Below are 18,266 nucleotides of genomic sequence, written 5' to 3'. Positions count from 1 at the left end.
TGTCCTTGTTGCCCACTCTGACCTTTTCAGGGTAACAGCGTAGTGCTGTGGTAGAGAGGGAGCCCTGGAGGGCCTTCCTGATGGTGTTTTGGCTTGCAAGAAAGCTTCTGGAGTAAGGATGTTCAGTATATGTGACAGTGTGGCAGCATGGCTGCCATGGTCCTAAGGACCCAGATACAGGAAGTTCGGGTACAGCTCTGTGGTACAGTATGTGCTTGGCATGTGAGAAGCCCTGGGTTCCATTCCCCCCCATTAAAATCCCTGAGCTGCCGCCACCCCTTTACCCAAGGTTTAGTACCATTATTCTGCTTCTCTCCCACTTCAAATGCTCTAGAGCTGACACAAAGCCAGGATACTGACTTCCTGTACAACCACAACACCTCTCAAAGGCATTATCTGCTCATAGGACAGACGCTGAGATTCTGGCTTCCCCAAATAACCACAGGGAACCAGACACAACCCTGCTTTAGCTTGTGTCCTCTGCTTTGGTTGAGGGACATTTAGCTGAGATAGGTGATATCACCAGGATCCCTCACAACCCCATGTTCTGTCCACTTAAAATCTGTACTGTGACTTTGGGGGAGGAAATGCCTGCCCAGTGGCCAGATATAGCAAAGACAAAATAAAGATGAGGTAAGAGGGACTGGCTGGTTCTGTTAAGAGGCCAGAAACTAAGGTTCCCTGAGGGGCTCAACCACTTCTGGCTCTGAGCAGGAGATAATAGCAACATTTCACTGCCATGGCAACCCTGGGCTGCGAGGGTCCTCATGGAGGTGGTGTTTGACAGCAGTGTATTTATCCTGTATTACTGCCTTAGGGTCACCACCTCAAATCCCAAAGGAGGAAGAGAGGAAGTTCATCCAGTGTCAATGCCATATAGATGGAGAGATAATGGGCTGCCAGGGACCAGGGTACAAACAGACTTCCATATTTATTGTATCTTCTCCAGTCTTCCCGTGAGAGGTAGGGTAGTGAGGGATGGGGTCAGTGAGGGGAGGAAGGAAGACAAGGCTCTTAAGGACTTAATGATCCAAGGCTAATCTTCAGGGGAAGATTGGAATAAGGGGAGGGGAGAATATGTACCAAGGGATGCCCCCAGGGAAGAGGAAGGAGGAGCACCAAGCTCGGGGGTCCCTGGGTGGGGGAAGGAAAGAGGAAGAAGTGAGGCAGGGCCACCAGGCCCAGGCTAGAACTTGCTTGCCCAGGGCCTTGGCTTTTCCTTACATCCTCTGAAGTGTGGCAGAGTGGAAAGCTGGTGCAGTGGACAATCCACATTTGAGTGGAGAGGGCTCCAGGCCTGTCTCTGATTGCTCATCTAGTTTCCACTATATGGCAGCTATAGATGTCGCCGGGAGATCCAAAGCTTCAGTGATTCCTCCTGATCCTGCCTCCAGGGTGCACAGCCTTCTCTTACTCTGAGCAGGTCTGTCACTCTGAAGGTAGGATACAACTGCCCAGTCTAAGGATGCCACTGATGTGGCCTTGAGTACAGCCTTCTCATGAGCTCAGACTTCTGAGGAACTTCCTTGTATGAATCTGCTCAGATGCCCCCTCCCCTTTCTAGCCCCTACTCTCTGTGCTGGACATCTAATGGTCATAAAGGTCAGGTTCTATTTGCCCATGAGAAGCCAATAGGTGGGGTGGGGGAATCTTCAGTGTCCTGGACCCCCATTTTGAGGGCTGCAGTCTGGAGCATCTTTCGGGGCGGTGGGGGAATTGGGCTCTGCATCGGTAGACAACAGGGAGGCGTGGCCCCGCTTGCACTCTGAGCTGTGATAGAAGGAAAGGAGGCGGAAGGAGGGCTGCAGCTCTTCCTGTATGCTGTCTAGGATGTGGATGAAGGTAGGTCGTAGGCGTGGGCTCTGCTGCCAGCAGCGACACATCAGCTCCTGCCTGGTGGGTGTGCAGGGCAGTGTCAGAGGGTCCTGAAGCCCCAGTCTTCAGCCCCTGTCTCCTGCTCTGGAAGGGTCCGTGTGTGTGTGTGTGTGTGTGTGTGTGTGTGTGTGTGATATGATGGGGCATTATGCCTGGGAGGGTCAGAGTGGGAGTAAATGGGGAGTATAGTGATGATTTAGATTTAGGAGTCCATAGCGGGAGGTGAATGAGGTTGAAACATCAGGGGAGGTAGGCCAGAATCTAAGGGGTATGCTTGAGCAAGACAAGGGTAAAGGAGAGGCATCATGATGACTCACAGCTGAAGGGGACAGCTCTCTAGCTCCTCCAGGACGCCGCCATCCATGACGAACTTGAGCACCTGCTCATTGGACAAGCCCTGGTAGGGTTGTTCAGCCAAGGTCACGATCTCCCAGAGTACCACACCAAAGGACCTAGAGGATGCATGGGACAGCCTGAGCCAAGCATCATCTAGGCTTCTGTGTACTGCCCTCACCCTCCATCCAAGGGAGGGAAGTGTCTTAGGTCCCTCCTTAGATGTCACCTTCAATCCCTGGAGCCCTCTGCTGCAATCAGGCCTCACCAGACATCCGAGTGTGTGGTGAAGATTCCATCTTTGAGGGACTCGGGGGCCATCCAACGCACAGGCAGCAGCCCTTTCCCACCCTTGCGGTAATAGTCTGTCTCATACACATCCCGGGTCATCCCAAAGTCTAGAAAGTGAGGAAGGAAGAGGAAGAGGAGTCACACACCACCTCCTGCCCCACAGGAATGTCTCTCCCAACCTTCTCTATCTCCAGAGTCACCAAGCATCCAGGAATGTGAGAATTCAAAGGGCTTCGGAGGTCATCCTATCTAAAGCCCTCTGATCTTGGACAGGGAGACTAAAATGTAAGAGGGGAGGTGAACTTGGCAAAGTTCTCACAGGCTATCAGGGACAGATCTGCAGGTGAGGCTCAGATCTCCTATGTCAAGCTTAGGGGAGTCTCTCTACTCTTCAGGCTTCCCTCTATACCCCCAATTTTGACGGTGAAGTCCTGGGACACCATGCAGTTGCGGGCTGCCAGGTCTCGGTGCACAAACTTGTTGGCAGCAAGGTAGGCCATACCATCTGCAATCTCACCAGCCATCTGCATCATATCTCCCAGGACTGGCTGTGGGAGCCCAGGGTTGTTCTGAAGCCAAGAGAGGAGACTGGGTGAAGAAGGAGTTAGGTTGTGCTGGCACAAGGACTGATTCCCTGCCTCAATGTCTCCAAGTCTTCTCCAACTCCCCTGCTTCTTGGCCCATGATTTCCCTGCTTCCCACCTCTGCCTCAGGCCTCAAAGATCGGAGATAGCTCTTGAGGTCCCCACGGGTCATTAGCTCCATGATGACCAGAGTTGGCTGTCCCTGAGACACCACACCCAGGAGACGTACCTAGGGTGGACAGAGAGTTTGGTTGTAGTTCTACCCACTTCCCCTTGACCTACCTGGCTAAAACCTTGACTTCCTGTGACCATTACATGACCCAGAGTCACTTTGACCCTTTCTGCAGCCATGACTGTAATCCTAATCCTGACCTAATCATGAACCTGACCCTAATTTATAACCTTGATCATAGATACTGTTATTACAGTAGTGAACTTGACCCAACTCTGACCTTCATTCCAATCATGATCCTGAACACTCAATATTGATCCTCAACCACGACTGATCTCAGCTCATCATGACCCTACCATGATCCTGTTTAACTTAACTCTCACACTAACATGACCTCTGCTCCAGTTAAGATCCTAACTACAGTTCCAACGCTGGCCTTGATGACACCCTGATCTCATCTCTTACCCTTTCCTTCTTACCATGTGACCTTTAACCCTAAATATGACCCTGACAATACCCTTGACCTCCCTTACCACATGGTGACACTTGAATGCTTTCATGACGGAAGCTTCCTTGAGAAACTCAATGCGTTCTCGTGTGCTAGCCAGCTCATTCACCGTCTTCAGGGCCACAGGTGTGGCTTCCTCTGCAGCCTCCAGTCCTCGTGCCAGTCCCTCATAGACCATCCCAAAAGAGCCTTGGCCCAGCTCTCGGATTATGGAGATCTGCTCTCGAGGCACTTCCCACTCATCAGGGACATACACTTAGAGAGGGTGGGGGTCGAGAGGCAAGGATGGCACTCTTTCTCATGCCTCTATCCTCTTCTTGCCTCCTCTTCTGAAGCACTCTGGCCCCAAGACCCCCTTCTCCAAGAAGGTCTGTTGGAAATCTGTCCCTTCTCTGCTCTTGTGTCCCTTCCCGTACCACCTGTCCACCCACCTCCAGACCTACTCTCAGAGGCACTGAAGTACTCCGGATTCACAGAGGTATACAGGGTGCCATTTCTGCAATGGGAGACAAGGGGTCAGACTGGAAAGGTCCTCTGGAAGGAGTGGACAATGCCAAATGATAATAAAGAGGGTTGTCTCAAGAGGGGCTACCAACTAACCCCAGCTCTGGTCAGGGGGACTCCTGAGGAGCCTTAAAAACTTTTCAAGCTGTTCTTGGTTTTAGTCCTGGGATCTGGCAGATTGCAAATAGGCAGACACAGAAGTACAAGTGGCAACCAGGCCACAAGCAGTCTCCCTCCCCTCTCCTCCCCACCCTTCACACTCATGCTAAATTGGTCCTACTCCTGCCCCTTAGGTTAATCACTAGAGCCCAGTGAACCAAGGTTCTTTCTCTCCCCCTCAGATTCAGCTGCAGAGGGATTTCAACGATTTTTTTTTTGGGGGGGGGGGTCCAGTCTTGGGGCCTGAACTCTGGGCCTGGGCGCTGTCCCTCAGCTCTTCAGCTCAAGGCTAGCGCTCTACCACTTGAGCCACAGCACCACTTCCGGCTTTTTTCTTTTTGCTTATGTGGTGCTGAGGAATCGAACCCAGTGCCTCATGCATGCAAGGCTCTACCACTGAGCCACCTTCCCAGCCCATGCAGAGGGATTTCATACCAAGTGTCTTGGCATACATTTGGAAGTCTCCACTGCCTCTCCCCTTGCTTTGACAGGACCAGTTTCACTCTATCAGGATGAGCTCAGAGTATGGAGACCAATAAATCAGACTGAGGGGTTTCTCAAGACGTGGGAACCAAGGAAAACCCCAGTGAAAGCAGGCTAGTTGACACGCTTGCTAAGAGATTTCTCCCTTCCATGCCATTCCCAAGGGAAGAGGTCTACCTCTAAAAAAGTCCTTTCTGTTGTCTGACCTACTTCTTACTGCACTGACCCTAGGATGAGGTCTCAGGGACAGAGCAGCGGTGGGAACCAGGAATTTATCATCACCTCTTCTTGCCATAGAAGAAACCAAGGGCAGCAAGAATGATGAGCAGCATGAGTCCCACGGGGGTGACAGTGAGGAGAACATGCAGACCCCCAGAATCTTCCTCCTCTGGTGGCCAGAGAGAAGCAGAGGGTAGGGTCAAAGATTGAAAAGGCAGAGAGTAGGGACTGCTTCTTTTCAAACACTGGGAGATGAGAATGGTGCAGGACTGGGGTGAAGGAGCCTATGGAAGGCTGGGGAATTGGGTGGGGCCATTCCAACTTGCAAGTCTCTATACCTGGGCCAGGGATGTAGAAGGCGATGCTCTCTGTCCAGGAGCCATTGCCAGCCAGTGAGGTGGCCCGAACTCGAGCAGAGTAGTTTCCCGGGGGCAGCAGAGCCAGTTGGACCCCGCCAACTTTGGCATATCGAAGTCGGGACACACACAGTACCGTGGCCTCCTGAGGGTAGCACAGAACAATTGACTGGGATGAGGATGGAGGCACAAAATGAGGGCTGGGATAGGTGTCCGGGGGTACTTACCTCTCCCAGGCGGCGGTACTTGATTTCGTACTTGAGGATGAGTCCATTGGGGTCCCGTGGCTCAATCCAACGCAAGAGGACACTGTTCTTGCTGGCAGCTTTCCAGGCTACCTTCCCTGGTATATCATCGGCCTCTCCTGCAGAAGGGGACATCCAGCAACCAGGCTCTCTCTCTCTCTCTCTCTCTCTCTCTCTCTCTCAACTGCGAAGTTTCTAAGGCTGTGGGATTATGGGAACTGGGTGGTGTGAGCAAAGCCAGGCTTTGAGATCAAACCTGCCAGTTAGAGCTTTGATTGGGCCAAGGGCTTTGAGTCAGTGGTGGGGATAGAAAGCGTGTCTGAGACACTCACTGAGGGGCATCGTGCGTGCAAAGACGAAGGTGGCCGCGCTGCAGCCCACGGTGTGCGCCGCGTGGTTGCAGGCGTGGATGTCGATCCGATACTCCGTGAAGTGGCGCAAGTCACTCAGCACCGCTCGCTCCCTGGGCACTTTGTCCTCTTGGATTTCGAAGTCCGAGCTGTTGCTCCCTAGTCTGAGGGGCTCAGAGGCCCGGCGGTGCCGCGCTGAGTCCCTGTGTAAGGCATAAGTCAGAGCCATGGGTCTGGAGCCATCCCGGGTCTTCGCCCCTCAGTGCCTGGTCCCGTCAGAGCTCACCTTTGGGGGTTTTTGTTGATGGATGTCACCTTCCATGGGGATCTGGGGAGGCCAGGGGTGGGTCTCTATCAGGCCTGACTAGAAAAGCACCCGGTGCCCTGCGCAGCCGCCCTCAGTCCAAACCCGTTCCAGCAAGGCCCCGCCCACCAACAAGGCCCCGCCCACACGGCAAGGCCCCGCCCACCAGCAAGGCCACGCCCAGAAAGCCTCCTTCCGGCACAGGTCCCTCCCAGGCCCCGCCCACTCCCTCGGGCACGCCCGGTCGCACTTGGGAATGGTGATGGCATTGTGTAGAAAGTTTTCAAACTTCTTCTGGAATGAGGCCTCTTGCGCCTCCAGCTGGGGCAGGACCTGCCTAGGAGGCGAGTGTTGACAAGGGCAGCAGCCAGGCTCAGTCTCTTCTTCCAGTACTCCATCTTCGCGGTCGAAGCGAGGGTCGTGGTTGCTGGTGGGCAGACGCAAACCTGGACGAAAGCAGAGACGTGTTCTACCTTCCTCCCCTCACCCCGACTCCCCCGACTCTGGCCTGGCATCACCAGTCTCTCTGGTCGGGGGTTCCTTCCCGCGCACCACGGTGGCAGTAGTCATTGAGGTAGAGGTCACCATCCTCAGCCAGCCGCTGCCACAGCACCAGGTAGTAGGTGAGGTTTCCGTTGCGCTGGTTCGGTGGCTTCCAGCGCACCAGGAGATGGGAGGAAGAGTTGGACGTGGAGATGACTTCTTGGGGCACGGTGGGGGCTGTGGGTGTGAGCAGGGTACAACTCAGGGGCTTCATAAACACGATTTGATAAGAAGCCCCTCTCTATGTGGGTCAACCCTCCCCACCCCCTTCTGAGGAATAGGTGACCTTCAACCTTCCCTCCTTAGAAATCAGTATTATGTCCTTACCCTCACCCACCCTAGGCCAATGCATGCCTCCTACCCCATTCTTTCTAGGACTTAAATATCTGACCTCCCAGCCTCTAAGCCAGGTATTTAGAGCCCCAGCTTCTATATCTGAGTTCCCCCTTCTCATTAGGATCCAGGAATCTAAATGTGACCCCCCATTCAAATGCTTCAGCCTACCTGCAGGTAGGGTTCGGAGGTAGACAATGGGACTCTGGGCTCCTTGGTGGGGGCTGTCCTCAGCAGTGGTCAGTGTGATGGCCCGCACAAACACTGCATACTGTGTCCAGGGTTTGAGGGGGGCTAATGTCACCCCTGGTTCTTGAGTGCGGCTTAAGGGCAGCTCAACATCCAGTAGGTTCCAGCTCTGTGTTCCACAGGCATCTGGACCAACATGCTCAGTGGCATTCTGGAATGGACTGAAGACCCCATGGCCAGAGCTGAGGAGTGGCTCAGCCCCATCTTTAGCATCTCCTGTCTCTCTGACCTTTTTAGACTGTTGTTGCCATTCATCTTCTACTATCCATGAGGGGAAAACAGTAATTTCAGCTAACAGCAGACCCAGTAGGCCCTATGATATCTACTGCTGGCCAAATTTGTGATGAAAATCTCCTCTTCCTTAGTAGGAAATATTGAGTTTTAGACTTGGTGAACAGAAAAAGTATGTAGAAATAAAACTAGGAAGTGGCTGTGAAAGAGTCCCCTTTCTAGGGATAATAAATTATAAGGCTATTCTAATCATCTCAAGTGTGATCTCCTGGAGGAAGAACCAAGAGACCATTCTCTTCTCAAGGGTAATGTAGTACTAATTTAGGCTCATCCATAGGTTTGGTAGGCCTATGAGCCTCTCAGACTATAGGCTTGGTTCTGTGCATGTGTGTTTTTCTGGAGAGGGGATTCCTAGCTTTCAACAAATCTCAAACAAGTCCCAATTACCCAAAGCCAGGACCCACTGCCTTAAGGAAATGAACTGTGGCAACCTGTGCTGGCTGTGGGAACCAAAGTAAGAGCAGGCTTTAAGTGGTGGGGAGCTGGTTGCTGGGCAAGATGAAAGTGGAACCCACATCAAGGTGGATTGTGGGAAGACTATGACGCATAACACAGATGATATCAGTTTCTTTGGAGGGAGGCAGAAGGGGTGGAATTCATCTTGAGCCAGGCACAGAACTTGAGGGATGTCATTGGGCCAGGCCAGATTTGTAGAACTTTGCTGGGACCCAGAAGCAGGATAATCCAGGAGCAGGGATGGGACAATACTGAATGGGTACTAATTGTTAAATCTTAGTAACCCTTAAAACAGATTCTCAACATTTGGCATCTGAGAGATGAGGCAGGCTGAGAGCTTTTAGCAGGTCAAGTTTAGGGACCATACTTAGGGCTAACCATCAGAAGCTGTAGGGGAGTATGTATTTATCAAACTTGACAAGCTCCCTATGCTATACTTTTTCCTACCACTGAGTCCTGGGTGAGCCTAGGCTGAGTAGGCCCTGCATCGTTGACTTCCTTCTTCCCTCCTCCCTGTTCTTGAGCTAGGGGTCAACTAAGACTCCTCAAGTTGAGCTCACAGGAAGTCCTCCCAATCTTCTGTCTACCGTTGATACTTCTGCCTTCCCAGCCTGTCACCCAAAATCCATCTCTCATCCATAAAGGAAAATCTCTTTTGGATTCCTAGCCCTGTATGCATCTGGAGAAGTCCTTCTTGTGGTATAGTCACTACCCCTCTTGCTAGGGCCAGTTCCCTCTCTCCAAAGACTAGCAGCTGTTCCTTGTGATCCCTGCTCCCTCTCTTCCTTTGGCTTTAATGAAATGCTGGCAGAGCTGCTCATAAAACTGGCCAAATTAGTGGGCACTCCCCAAACCGCCACTGGGCAGGAGCATGTGGTCAGTATAGAACATTAACATAGTGAATCGAAGTTTTAATTAGCCAAGCCTTCCCAGAAGAATGCTCTCCTGGGCTTTTACAAGCTCTGACTGTCCTCTTTATTTCATTTGGTAAGGGGAAACTGAGGCATGAAGGAGCAAAAAAAAAAAAAAAAAAAGTGAAGGGAGCCAGACATGGGCCCTGCAACCCTGTGCTATTTAGGAGTCCTAGCTTCCTGGCTCTGCCTTTACCCTACCTGAGTCTTGAAGAATTTGGGTTCTTCCTTTTTTGGTCCTGAGCTGATGATAGTGCCCCTTGCCTGTCTCAGCCCTGCCCCTACTACTCACGACTCCTTGTAGTACACGATGAAGCTGAGCAGGTCACGGGCCTCCAGTGGCTCATAGCGCTCCCAGCGCAGCAGGATGCGATCAGCCTCCGTCATGTTGAACACAAAGCGAAGGGTCCGAGTCTGGCCTAAATGGGACAAGTGGGTGAACACCTGCTTCCACGTCACGTGCTTATGCTCCCACCTTGACCATGTAGCTTCCTGTGCCCAAATCCACTTCTGAAGAAGCTATCTTCTTCAAGTGTCCCCTCCCCTGGGTACATGGGTCTGGCATGTTTTGCTATGTGTGAATGTATCTGTGAGCACCCAGATGAGCCTCATTGTGACCGTGCTTGCTTGCTCTGAGGTTGGGGTTTTGAGCCTTACAGGCAGCACGGTCTCCATTAGTGCGGGGGTTGATCTCAGCCTTGTTTTGCCGGCCTCGAGTCCCAGTCACCTCTTCCAGTCGGTAAATATGTTCCAAGCAGAGATGTGGATTGAAGGCGAAGTAGATCTTGCCCATAGGAATGGTGAGCCCCGAGGTCACCCAGGACCCCAGCTGTTGTAGGTTCTGGTTGTCCAGCACGTACAGGGTATAGTTCCTGGGGGAGGCCAGGGGACTATGCTTTGCACAGTGGGGCTCCTCTTGGAGGGGCTGTGCTGGCCACTGTGCAGATCACTCACGTCCAGCACACAGGAGTGGGGGACTCAGATACCCTCTCCCTGTCTACTGATCAGGAGTATGATGTCCAATAAGTCACTCAACTTCTCTGGTGTCCCCATCAATGAAATGGTGTCAACACCTCCTTCTTTCTATCATCTTGCTGTAACTCTAACCTCCTGCTATGTGCCAGTCTCTGTGCTGGCCTGGGGGACACAAGGAGGATGACACATTCTTGTCAACTAGGAGGACATGACAATGTGCAAGGAGACGGGAGAAGCCACACAGCAAACTACCTGACTGATGGCAATTTAAAACAGTCATTTTATTTTGAAAAATATACCTACATTATGGTAGGCCTTGACTGGTAGGGGGTAGGATGGGCGTCAAGCCCAGCCAGTCTCACTGGGCATCTGAGAGGATCAGGTAATAATTACAGCCAATCCTCATAGACTTGTACGTGACCTTGATTTTAATCGTATACACTAGTGTTCCAGGCATCCTTTTAAATGCATTACATGTAAGGACTTAAGTGCCATTCACAACAATCCTAAGAAGGAAGCAGAGTTAGCTTAGCCCTATTTTACAGATAAAGAAAAAAAGCTAAGGACCAAGAGGTTAGATATCGTGTCCAGTCACACACCTAGTAGATGGTTCCAGAGCCCATTCTCAGGGGATGCTAGAGAAAAGGAGCTGGTCAGAAGCCTGATTCTTACCCATCCACCATAGTGTCTCCCCGGATTAGTTTGAGGTTCTTGAAAAAGCCCAGAGACACAAGAGCAAAGGAGTGCTTGATTTTGAGGAAGCCTGTGATGGTCTCTACTAGGCCAAGGCTATGTTGCAGCTCCAGTTCCAGGTTGTCTGAAGATGAGGAAGACAGGAATCATGATAGGTTCTCAGGGTAGGGGCCTGGGGTGGTGGGCAGGCAGGGAAGATGGAACTCAGGGATGGAATTTAGGGTGAGATGAAGTGGTAATTCAGCCCATCAGGCAAGGGATGGAGAGTGTGGCCAAGGAGAGGGTAGTGGCTCTGGAGTGGGTACTGACAGCCTTGGCGCAGGTTGAGGATGAGGCTCCCCTCCACGTGGGTGCAGCCCACCAGGTCCTGTGCTGCCTGGATGGAGTCGATGGTCTTGGTGCCCACCTTGCACTCTTTGGGGCATAGCCCCTCACACTTGTGGCAGAATATGCTAGCAGAGGGCAAGCAGATAGCATGAGCCTTGGACTTGTGTGGGTGTCTTCAGTCCTCCCCTCTACCCCAAGGGTGTTTCCCCACCCTCTGCTCACCTGCTACCATTACGGGTGAATCCTGGGGGGCACTGGGCCAGGCAGCTACCCTGGTGGATGCCAAAAGTGGATGCACGGCTGGGCAAAGAGCGCAGGCTGGCACAGTGCTCTGCTGTAACACAGCGCCAGGACTCATACTGGTAGGTGCCTGGAGGGCAGGCCCCGTGGCAAGAGCCCTGGAAGTAGAGGTGGCGGCAGGCTACGCAGGCACGAGGGTCGTCTGGCCGACTACAGCCTCCAAGACATTCGGTATGGCAGCACTCACCCCCCGTTGTGCAGGCCAGCCCCTGGGGGCAGGGACACACTGTGGGCAGAGGGCTGTGTTAGATTCTTATGTGTTCCCCGATCCTGGTCCCAGTGTCCCTCCTGGGACACACAATGTGCAGCCAGATCTCACCCAGTGAGATGTCAGTGGCTGCCCACTCTATTTACCTCTGAAAGGGGGCTCTTGAGGGCAAGGACTGTGACTCCTTTCTGTAGCTCCACCTCCCACAGTGCCTAGCTGGGGGTGTCTGACCAGTGACCTTGCCCATCAGGGTTGCTGCTTTCCAGCCTGCTGTCCTGTCTAGGCATAGTGCCAGGGTGAGTCAGCTGGCCTTCCCTGAGCATCTAGGCCCAGGGCAAAGTGGACCTGGGAGCAGGTAGAGGCAGGGCCATTCCTGGTCAGTTTACCTATGCCCCTGAAAAGTGCCTCCTTCAACTCCCTGCCTTGGCAGGAAGAAACCCCAGCAGCAGTGAGTGAGTATTGCCAGGGCAGCTGGATATCTGCAGCAGCTATGTGTGCAATAGGTGTCAGCCAGAGCCTGTTGACACTGTACACCAGAGGTCTGAGAGAACCTGCCACAGCTGTGTTTACAGCCAACAGGACAGCACCAGGGAGGTGGGTCCCACAGATACAGTGGGGATCCAGTTACTCTCCTGCCTGGCATGAAAGCTGTTGAGGGTGACAGGAGCTGACTTCTGGGAGAGAGGCCCATGGAAAAGACTCTTAGATCTGCTCCTACCTTCTGAAAGATTTTCCTGTCCTCCCTTGTTCCCCTTACTCCCTTCTGTTTCCACATCTTCCTTCCTAAAGAAGATTCTATGTCATATATCTGTTCCTCCTCACTTGTCCTTTTTTCTTTTCTTTTCCTTCTTTCTTTTTCTTTTTTTCTTTTTTCTGTTTCCGGTTGTGGGCCTTGAACTCTGGACCTGAGCACTGTCTCTCAGCTCTTCAGCTCAAGCCTAGCACTCTACCACTTGAGCCACAGCACCACTTCTGGTTTTCTGGTGGTTAATTGGAGATAAGAATCTCACAGACTTTGCTGCCCGGGCTGGCTTTGATCAGATCTCAGCCTCCTGAATAGCTAGGCATGAGCCACAGGTGCTCAGCTGTCCAGTTCTTTTTTGACCTTGGTGCCCACTTCTGCGTTACCCTGGGTTTGCCTGTGACGAAGTTGCTTTAACTGAGAACACAGAAATCCTACCATGTTCCAGGTCACTTCCTATAATGACTCTGATCATTTACAGAATAGGAAGATGAGGCACAGATATGTCAAGTAAACAGTAAGCAGCAGAGCTGAGACTTGAACCCAGGCCATCTAAGTGGCTAAATACTCACTGTCCCAAACTGTTTCTTCCATTTCCTTGTGTCCACTTGTGTCTACTGTCTTCCCATGCTCACTTTTACCTGACCTTTACCTAGTCTATGATTAGCTGATGCTGTCTTCTGGTTACTCCTTGGCTGCCATATACTATAATAATTATTTAACTTTTCTGAGCCCCAGTTTCTTTTTCTGTGAAATGGGAAAAACATCAGCATCTGCCTCATAGAATGAATGAAAATTAAAAAACAAAAACAAAAACAGTGACTAGGCCAGGTGCTTATGCCCATAATCCTAGTTACTTAGGAGGCTGAGATCTGAGGATCCCAGTTTAAAGCCAGCCCTGGGTAAGAAAGTCCATGAGACTCTTATCTCCATCTAACCACCAGAAAATCAGAAGTGGAGCTTTGACTCAAAATGGTAGAGAAAAAAAAAAACCACACGCACAAAACCAAAAACAACCTAGGGATAGTGCGCAGACCCTGAGTTCAAGACCCATGACCAACAAAAACCAAACAAACAGCCCACAAATTGTTACCCTATCATGAGGCCACTCAGCCTTACTTTGCCTGCCTCCCTCTGGCCCCCAGTTATGTTCTATACCAGCGCCCACCTCTCTGGCAGTGGCTGGAAGTCCAGCACCTGTAGTCAGTGTGCCCATTGAAGGTGGTCCTGGCACAAGGCTCTCCAGCTGCACCCAGTACACCAGGGCACACATCAGCACACTCCTCATCCAGCTTGTTGCCCACAATGTGGTTGGCGCCTGGGGCAGGCTGCAGCAGACCCCAGTCAATGGTGGAGAGGTGGCAAAGCTCCTGGTTCTTCTCCACCCGCACAGCCCCACACAGCACAGCCCCCAGAGCCGGCAGTCCCACGTCTCGCAGGTGTGGCATTTCGTAGATGACCAGCGCGTAGCCCAGGAAGAGGCGGGCACCTCGGATCACTGCTAGGTTGGGGAAGAGGTCACGCAGGCTCTCCAAGCCATAGACACGGAAGAGCAGCAGGTAGTCAGTGACCTGAGTGAGGCGCGGGAAGCTGAGGCCTCGGAAGTCCTCCCCTGTGGCCGTGAACATGAGCAGGATCTGCAGGTGGCCCTCCACCACGCTGCAGCTCTCCAGCCGCTTCAGCTCTGCCACTTCTGAGCGGATGTCCAGGCTGGGGCACACTGTAGGTACAAGTGGCATGCCTCAGTGAGTAAGTACAACCCAGGTCAAGTGCTGGCCTCATCGTGTCCTGTCAGCTTTGGGGAAGCAGAGGCACTTGGCATTAGGCCACTAATGTGGGGGATCAGCCTTTATTATAGACTAGGAGGTCCTGTGCAATTTGGACCCTGTAATCTGAGTTTTCGTGTGTGCCACATGTGTGGGAGTTGGACTCAGGGTTTGATACTTTGGCTTAGCTTTTTCACTCAAGGCTGGAGCTCTACTACTTGAGCTACACATCCACTTCTGGATTTTTTCTCTTTTGTCTGATAGCGATAGATAAATAGAGATAGGGTTGGCTTCAAACCAAGATCCTCAGATCTCAGCCTCCTGAGTAGCTAGTATTACAGGTGTGAGCCACTGATGTCCAGCTACTGCTCTGATTTTGTCCCTTTTCTTTCATTCTTCAGCCACTTTGACCTCTTCACTGGCCCTCAAAAAAGCCAGCCTAATTCTTGGCTCAGGGTCATTTGTGCCTTCTTTTCCCTCTGGCTAGAAGTCTTTCCCCTTCCTCCACCTCCATCTCCTTAAGACACATTTCAGAGGCTTTCTCTTACCATTTTGTTTAAAACTATGACATGACCTACTCCCCCACCTACTTAATTTTCCTCAGAACTCCTAATATTAGCTAGGATATAATTTTATTTTGTTTATTGTAAGTGCCATAGGGCAGCAGTCTTTGTAGAATGCTGTATCCTAGTGTCTGGTATAATGCCTGGCACACAGCAGTGAGCACTGAGATTCAGGCACTCTACTGGGCCAAGGGAGCTAGCTGGCTGGTCTCTGCGTTTGTTTACTCTCAGAGGGAAACTGTGGCGCCCCATTGCCAGAGGCTCACATTTCAATCTCTGTTTTTTTTTTTTTTTTTGGGGGGGGGTAGTCCTCACTCATTTGTCCAGCCTCAGTAGGTACTGAGCTTTTGTGCAAACCTCTCCTCCCTAACCTTCTAGTACTGAATAACTTCCCCTTTGGGTGCAGTGCAAGTGAACTTAGTTCAGCAGCACTGGTTGCAAGAACACCTCTCTCTGGCTTTGTCCCCAGCACTGGTGTGTACATCTTCATCACCCCTTCCAAGGAGGGCAGAGCCCCTCAGAGTCAGCTTTTCATCTCTCATAGTGTCCAATGAAGAGCCAGACCTACTAGGTACTCAGGAACTGTGGGCCATGGACAGCTGGATCCTAAATCCACTCCCCTAAGGGACTCAGATGTGTCTAACTTCCTTAAGACCTAAGGTGCCTGCTCACTTGTCTTTCTCTCCCCAAGACTTTAGGATAACTTCCCTGTGGGGGCTGGATGCCTTGCTACATTTGCTCCTAAGGAGCCCTTGCAGGGTCCTCCTTAACAAGATGCAAGTCTGAATCCTTCAGGATGACTTTCAGGTCTAACCTTTTCAGCTTTTGCTCTCTCCTTTCCCACCTGGCCCTCTAGCAACATCACACATACACAACACACAACACACAACACACAACACACACATACACACACACACACACACACACACACACACACACACACACACACACACTGCACACTGCCACATTATACTATCCAGGTCCATTCCTCCCAGTGTTGGGAGGACATGGAGGAAGAAGGTAAGCCTGGTTCTCCCATTGTCCTGAATTGTCCTAAGCTAGACTCTACCCAGCAAGCTGTGTGTGTGTGTGTGTGTGTGTGTGTGTGTGTGTGTGTGTGTGTGTGTGTGTGTGTACCCAGGCAGGTACACAGACACATAAAAGAGAGGCAGAGAATGAGAAAACACTTCTATCCCCCCCCACAAAGGCCAATCAGGCTCTGTGAGGCGATGGGGGGGTTCTCTCAGGCGCCCTCTTCCCATCATGCCTTGGCCTCTCTAGGGCTCCCCTGATGAGAGTCATTTGGAAAAACAAATCTAAGACCTTGCAAATTAACCCTTGCCTTCCCCTAGGACATAGCTATAGGCAGAGCTATACTGGGAACCAACATCTGGGTCCCTTGACCAAATGCTAACCCTTTCCCCGCCAGGGACATGCTTCTATATCCTGGCAACTGTGCTCCTGGCTGGCATCTGCAGCAAGGGAAGGGGGTCCGTGGGACTGGCACTCTGCTTTTGCAGGCAGAGCCCCTGCAACTGGCACCCTTCTGAAACCCCCCTACCCCCTATTACTCCTCTGACTCTGTAGGGAGGGGAGACTCTGCCCTGCCCCTGGAAGCCCCACTTTGAAGGACATTGTAAGACCCCTCAGGTAGGCACAGAGTGTTGGACTCCTGAGCTCCTTTAGTCTGGATGGGATGTAGAATCAGACAAGGGAATGTCTGAATCCTTCCCCTCTGACTCTCCCCTCTGTTCCTTTTCTTCTTCCCAAGCCCTTCCCCCTCCCCCCCCCCCCCCCATGAGGACTATTTGGCTTATATGTGTATAAGCCATGTCTATCTGGGGAGAAACACTTAAGCCTGGAGGAAAAGCAAGTTCTCTCTCAAACCAGTCCCTCTGCCCAGCAGATGAAGTCTAAGGGTGGGAACATGGAACAGGGCACATTCTAGATTTAGCCTCTGTTTTCTGTCTACACACTAGATATACTTACTTAATGATGCCTGGTTCCTAGCTACTGGCCCTAGCCTTGTCTGTTTCCACCCAGTGGCCCTAGAAATGACCTCTAATGCTCTCACTGCTTCATTTAGAGGCTCTTATTGAGACTTTACTGATTCTCATTTAGACCTTACCAAGACAATGATTTCACAGGCAGGATCAGATTGAGGACATCTAATCAGCCCCTTGTTTCCAAGTCCTCACTTCCTAGGGAGCTGAGGGGGGAAAAACCCACACCTTTATGTGGACAAGAATGAATGGTTCTTCCGAATGGAAGTAGTGAAGAAAAAGTAGAAGGGTTTCTGGCTGAAGGCTCAGTTATTTGGTATCCCAGCCATATGGGAGGAAGACAGGGAGATAGCGCTGGGGACTCACCCTCTAGCGTGTTCAGGCCAAATTCCAAGGAGAAGAGGATCATAAGCAGCCATGTTCCCCAGGGCCAAAGAATGGGTACTGCCATGGTCCCAGGCCTGGCTTGCATCCAGTATTGGCTCTTTGCAGGTGGCTCCAAGAAGAAGGGTCTGACAGATAATTAGTGATTACAGAGACCCAGGTTTCAGAGAGGAAGGGGAGGGACCAGGTAGACAGATAGGAATCCTACACTGAGTCAGCAGGGGACCGAAAAGAAATGAGGGTCACAGAGACATAAAGCCAGTGTCAGGCAGCTGGAGTTAGCCTCAGTGCAAATCCAGAGACAAAGTGGGGGGGGGGGGAGGAGGGGAGGGGACCGACAGAGAGAGAGAGAGAGAGAGAGAGAGAGAGAGAGAGAGAGAGAGAGATGGAGGAGGAGGAGGGGGAGGGGGAGGGGAAGGAGGGAGGGAGGGGGAGGGGGGAGGAAACCGATGTGCAGAATCGAGAGAGCCTCCAAATTGACCCAGGGTTCAGAGCAAAAGGCAATCCCAGAGGCCCGCAACACCCGGGGAGGGGAGGGAGCGGAAGCTCCCAGGACCACCCCGGGGAATGATAGCTGGGGTCCTGGAGCGCCTCTGGACTGCGTCTCCACGATCCCAGGGGTTCGCTGGCTCCTAGGCGCCAGCCGGCTGCACTCCCTGCGGGATCTTCCGGGGCGGGTTCACAGGGGCCGCGCCCAGCCCTGGTCCTGCCCCCCCCCCCCCCCCCCCCCCCAGTTCTAAACAGATTTGGTTTGCTGGGACCTCTCAGTTCCCTCCGCCTACCCTGTCAAGCCAAAATATTTAGCCTGATAACTGAGGTGGGGAGAGGAGGGGGGGACGGGTCTTGTTGGGGGAAATACGGCCAAAATACAGGGAAGCAGTAGGGGGGAGAGGGTAAGCCAAGAAGTGAGCTTCCTTAACCTTGCTTGGCTGAGGTGGGTCCTGTCCTATCCCCACTCCCCACCCCAGGCTCCGCCGCAGATCTGGGGAGTTGTGCCGCCGAGGGACCAGCCAGCGCCGGCATCACCTGGGGAGCAGCGGTTGGCTCCACATTCTGCCAACAACAGGTGCCTGGACACCTGCGGGGTAACTTCCAGTAGTGTGGGCCCAGCCGAGCCCGCTTGTTGAAACCCAGCGAGA

The 18,266-nt window shown here is 52.3% G+C and overlaps 1 protein-coding gene across 1 annotated transcript; it reads right to left on the bottom strand.

Moving 5' to 3' along the window:
* Positions 1 to 907: 907 nt before the first annotated feature.
* Positions 908 to 17,249, bottom strand: Insrr (insulin receptor related receptor). The gene is made up of 22 exons (XM_042682188.1): positions 17,110 to 17,249; positions 13,580 to 14,131; positions 11,384 to 11,687; positions 11,144 to 11,286; positions 10,814 to 10,958; positions 9,824 to 10,038; positions 9,459 to 9,585; positions 7,431 to 7,669; positions 6,936 to 7,103; positions 6,634 to 6,829; positions 6,366 to 6,407; positions 6,062 to 6,282; positions 5,712 to 5,848; positions 5,467 to 5,629; positions 5,192 to 5,297; positions 4,207 to 4,259; positions 3,789 to 4,018; positions 3,202 to 3,312; positions 2,909 to 3,068; positions 2,477 to 2,606; positions 2,193 to 2,327; positions 908 to 1,893 (listed from the first exon to the last, which is right to left on the bottom strand). The coding sequence occupies exons 1-22, from the start codon at positions 17,213 to 17,215 to the stop codon at positions 1,653 to 1,655; spliced, it is 3,924 nt and encodes a 1,307-aa protein (XP_042538122.1). The 5' UTR covers positions 17,216 to 17,249; the 3' UTR covers positions 908 to 1,652.
* Between the last annotated feature and the right edge of the window lie 1,017 nt (positions 17,250 to 18,266).

The sequence above is a fragment of the Dipodomys spectabilis genome, unplaced genomic scaffold (assembly GCF_019054845.1).
Source record: "Dipodomys spectabilis isolate Male_0828 unplaced genomic scaffold, ASM1905484v1 ptg000069l, whole genome shotgun sequence".
Classification (NCBI taxonomy): Eukaryota; Metazoa; Chordata; class Mammalia; order Rodentia; family Heteromyidae; genus Dipodomys; species Dipodomys spectabilis.
The sequence above is the reverse complement of the archived record's forward strand: the minus strand, read 5'-3'. Positions and strand labels throughout refer to the sequence as shown.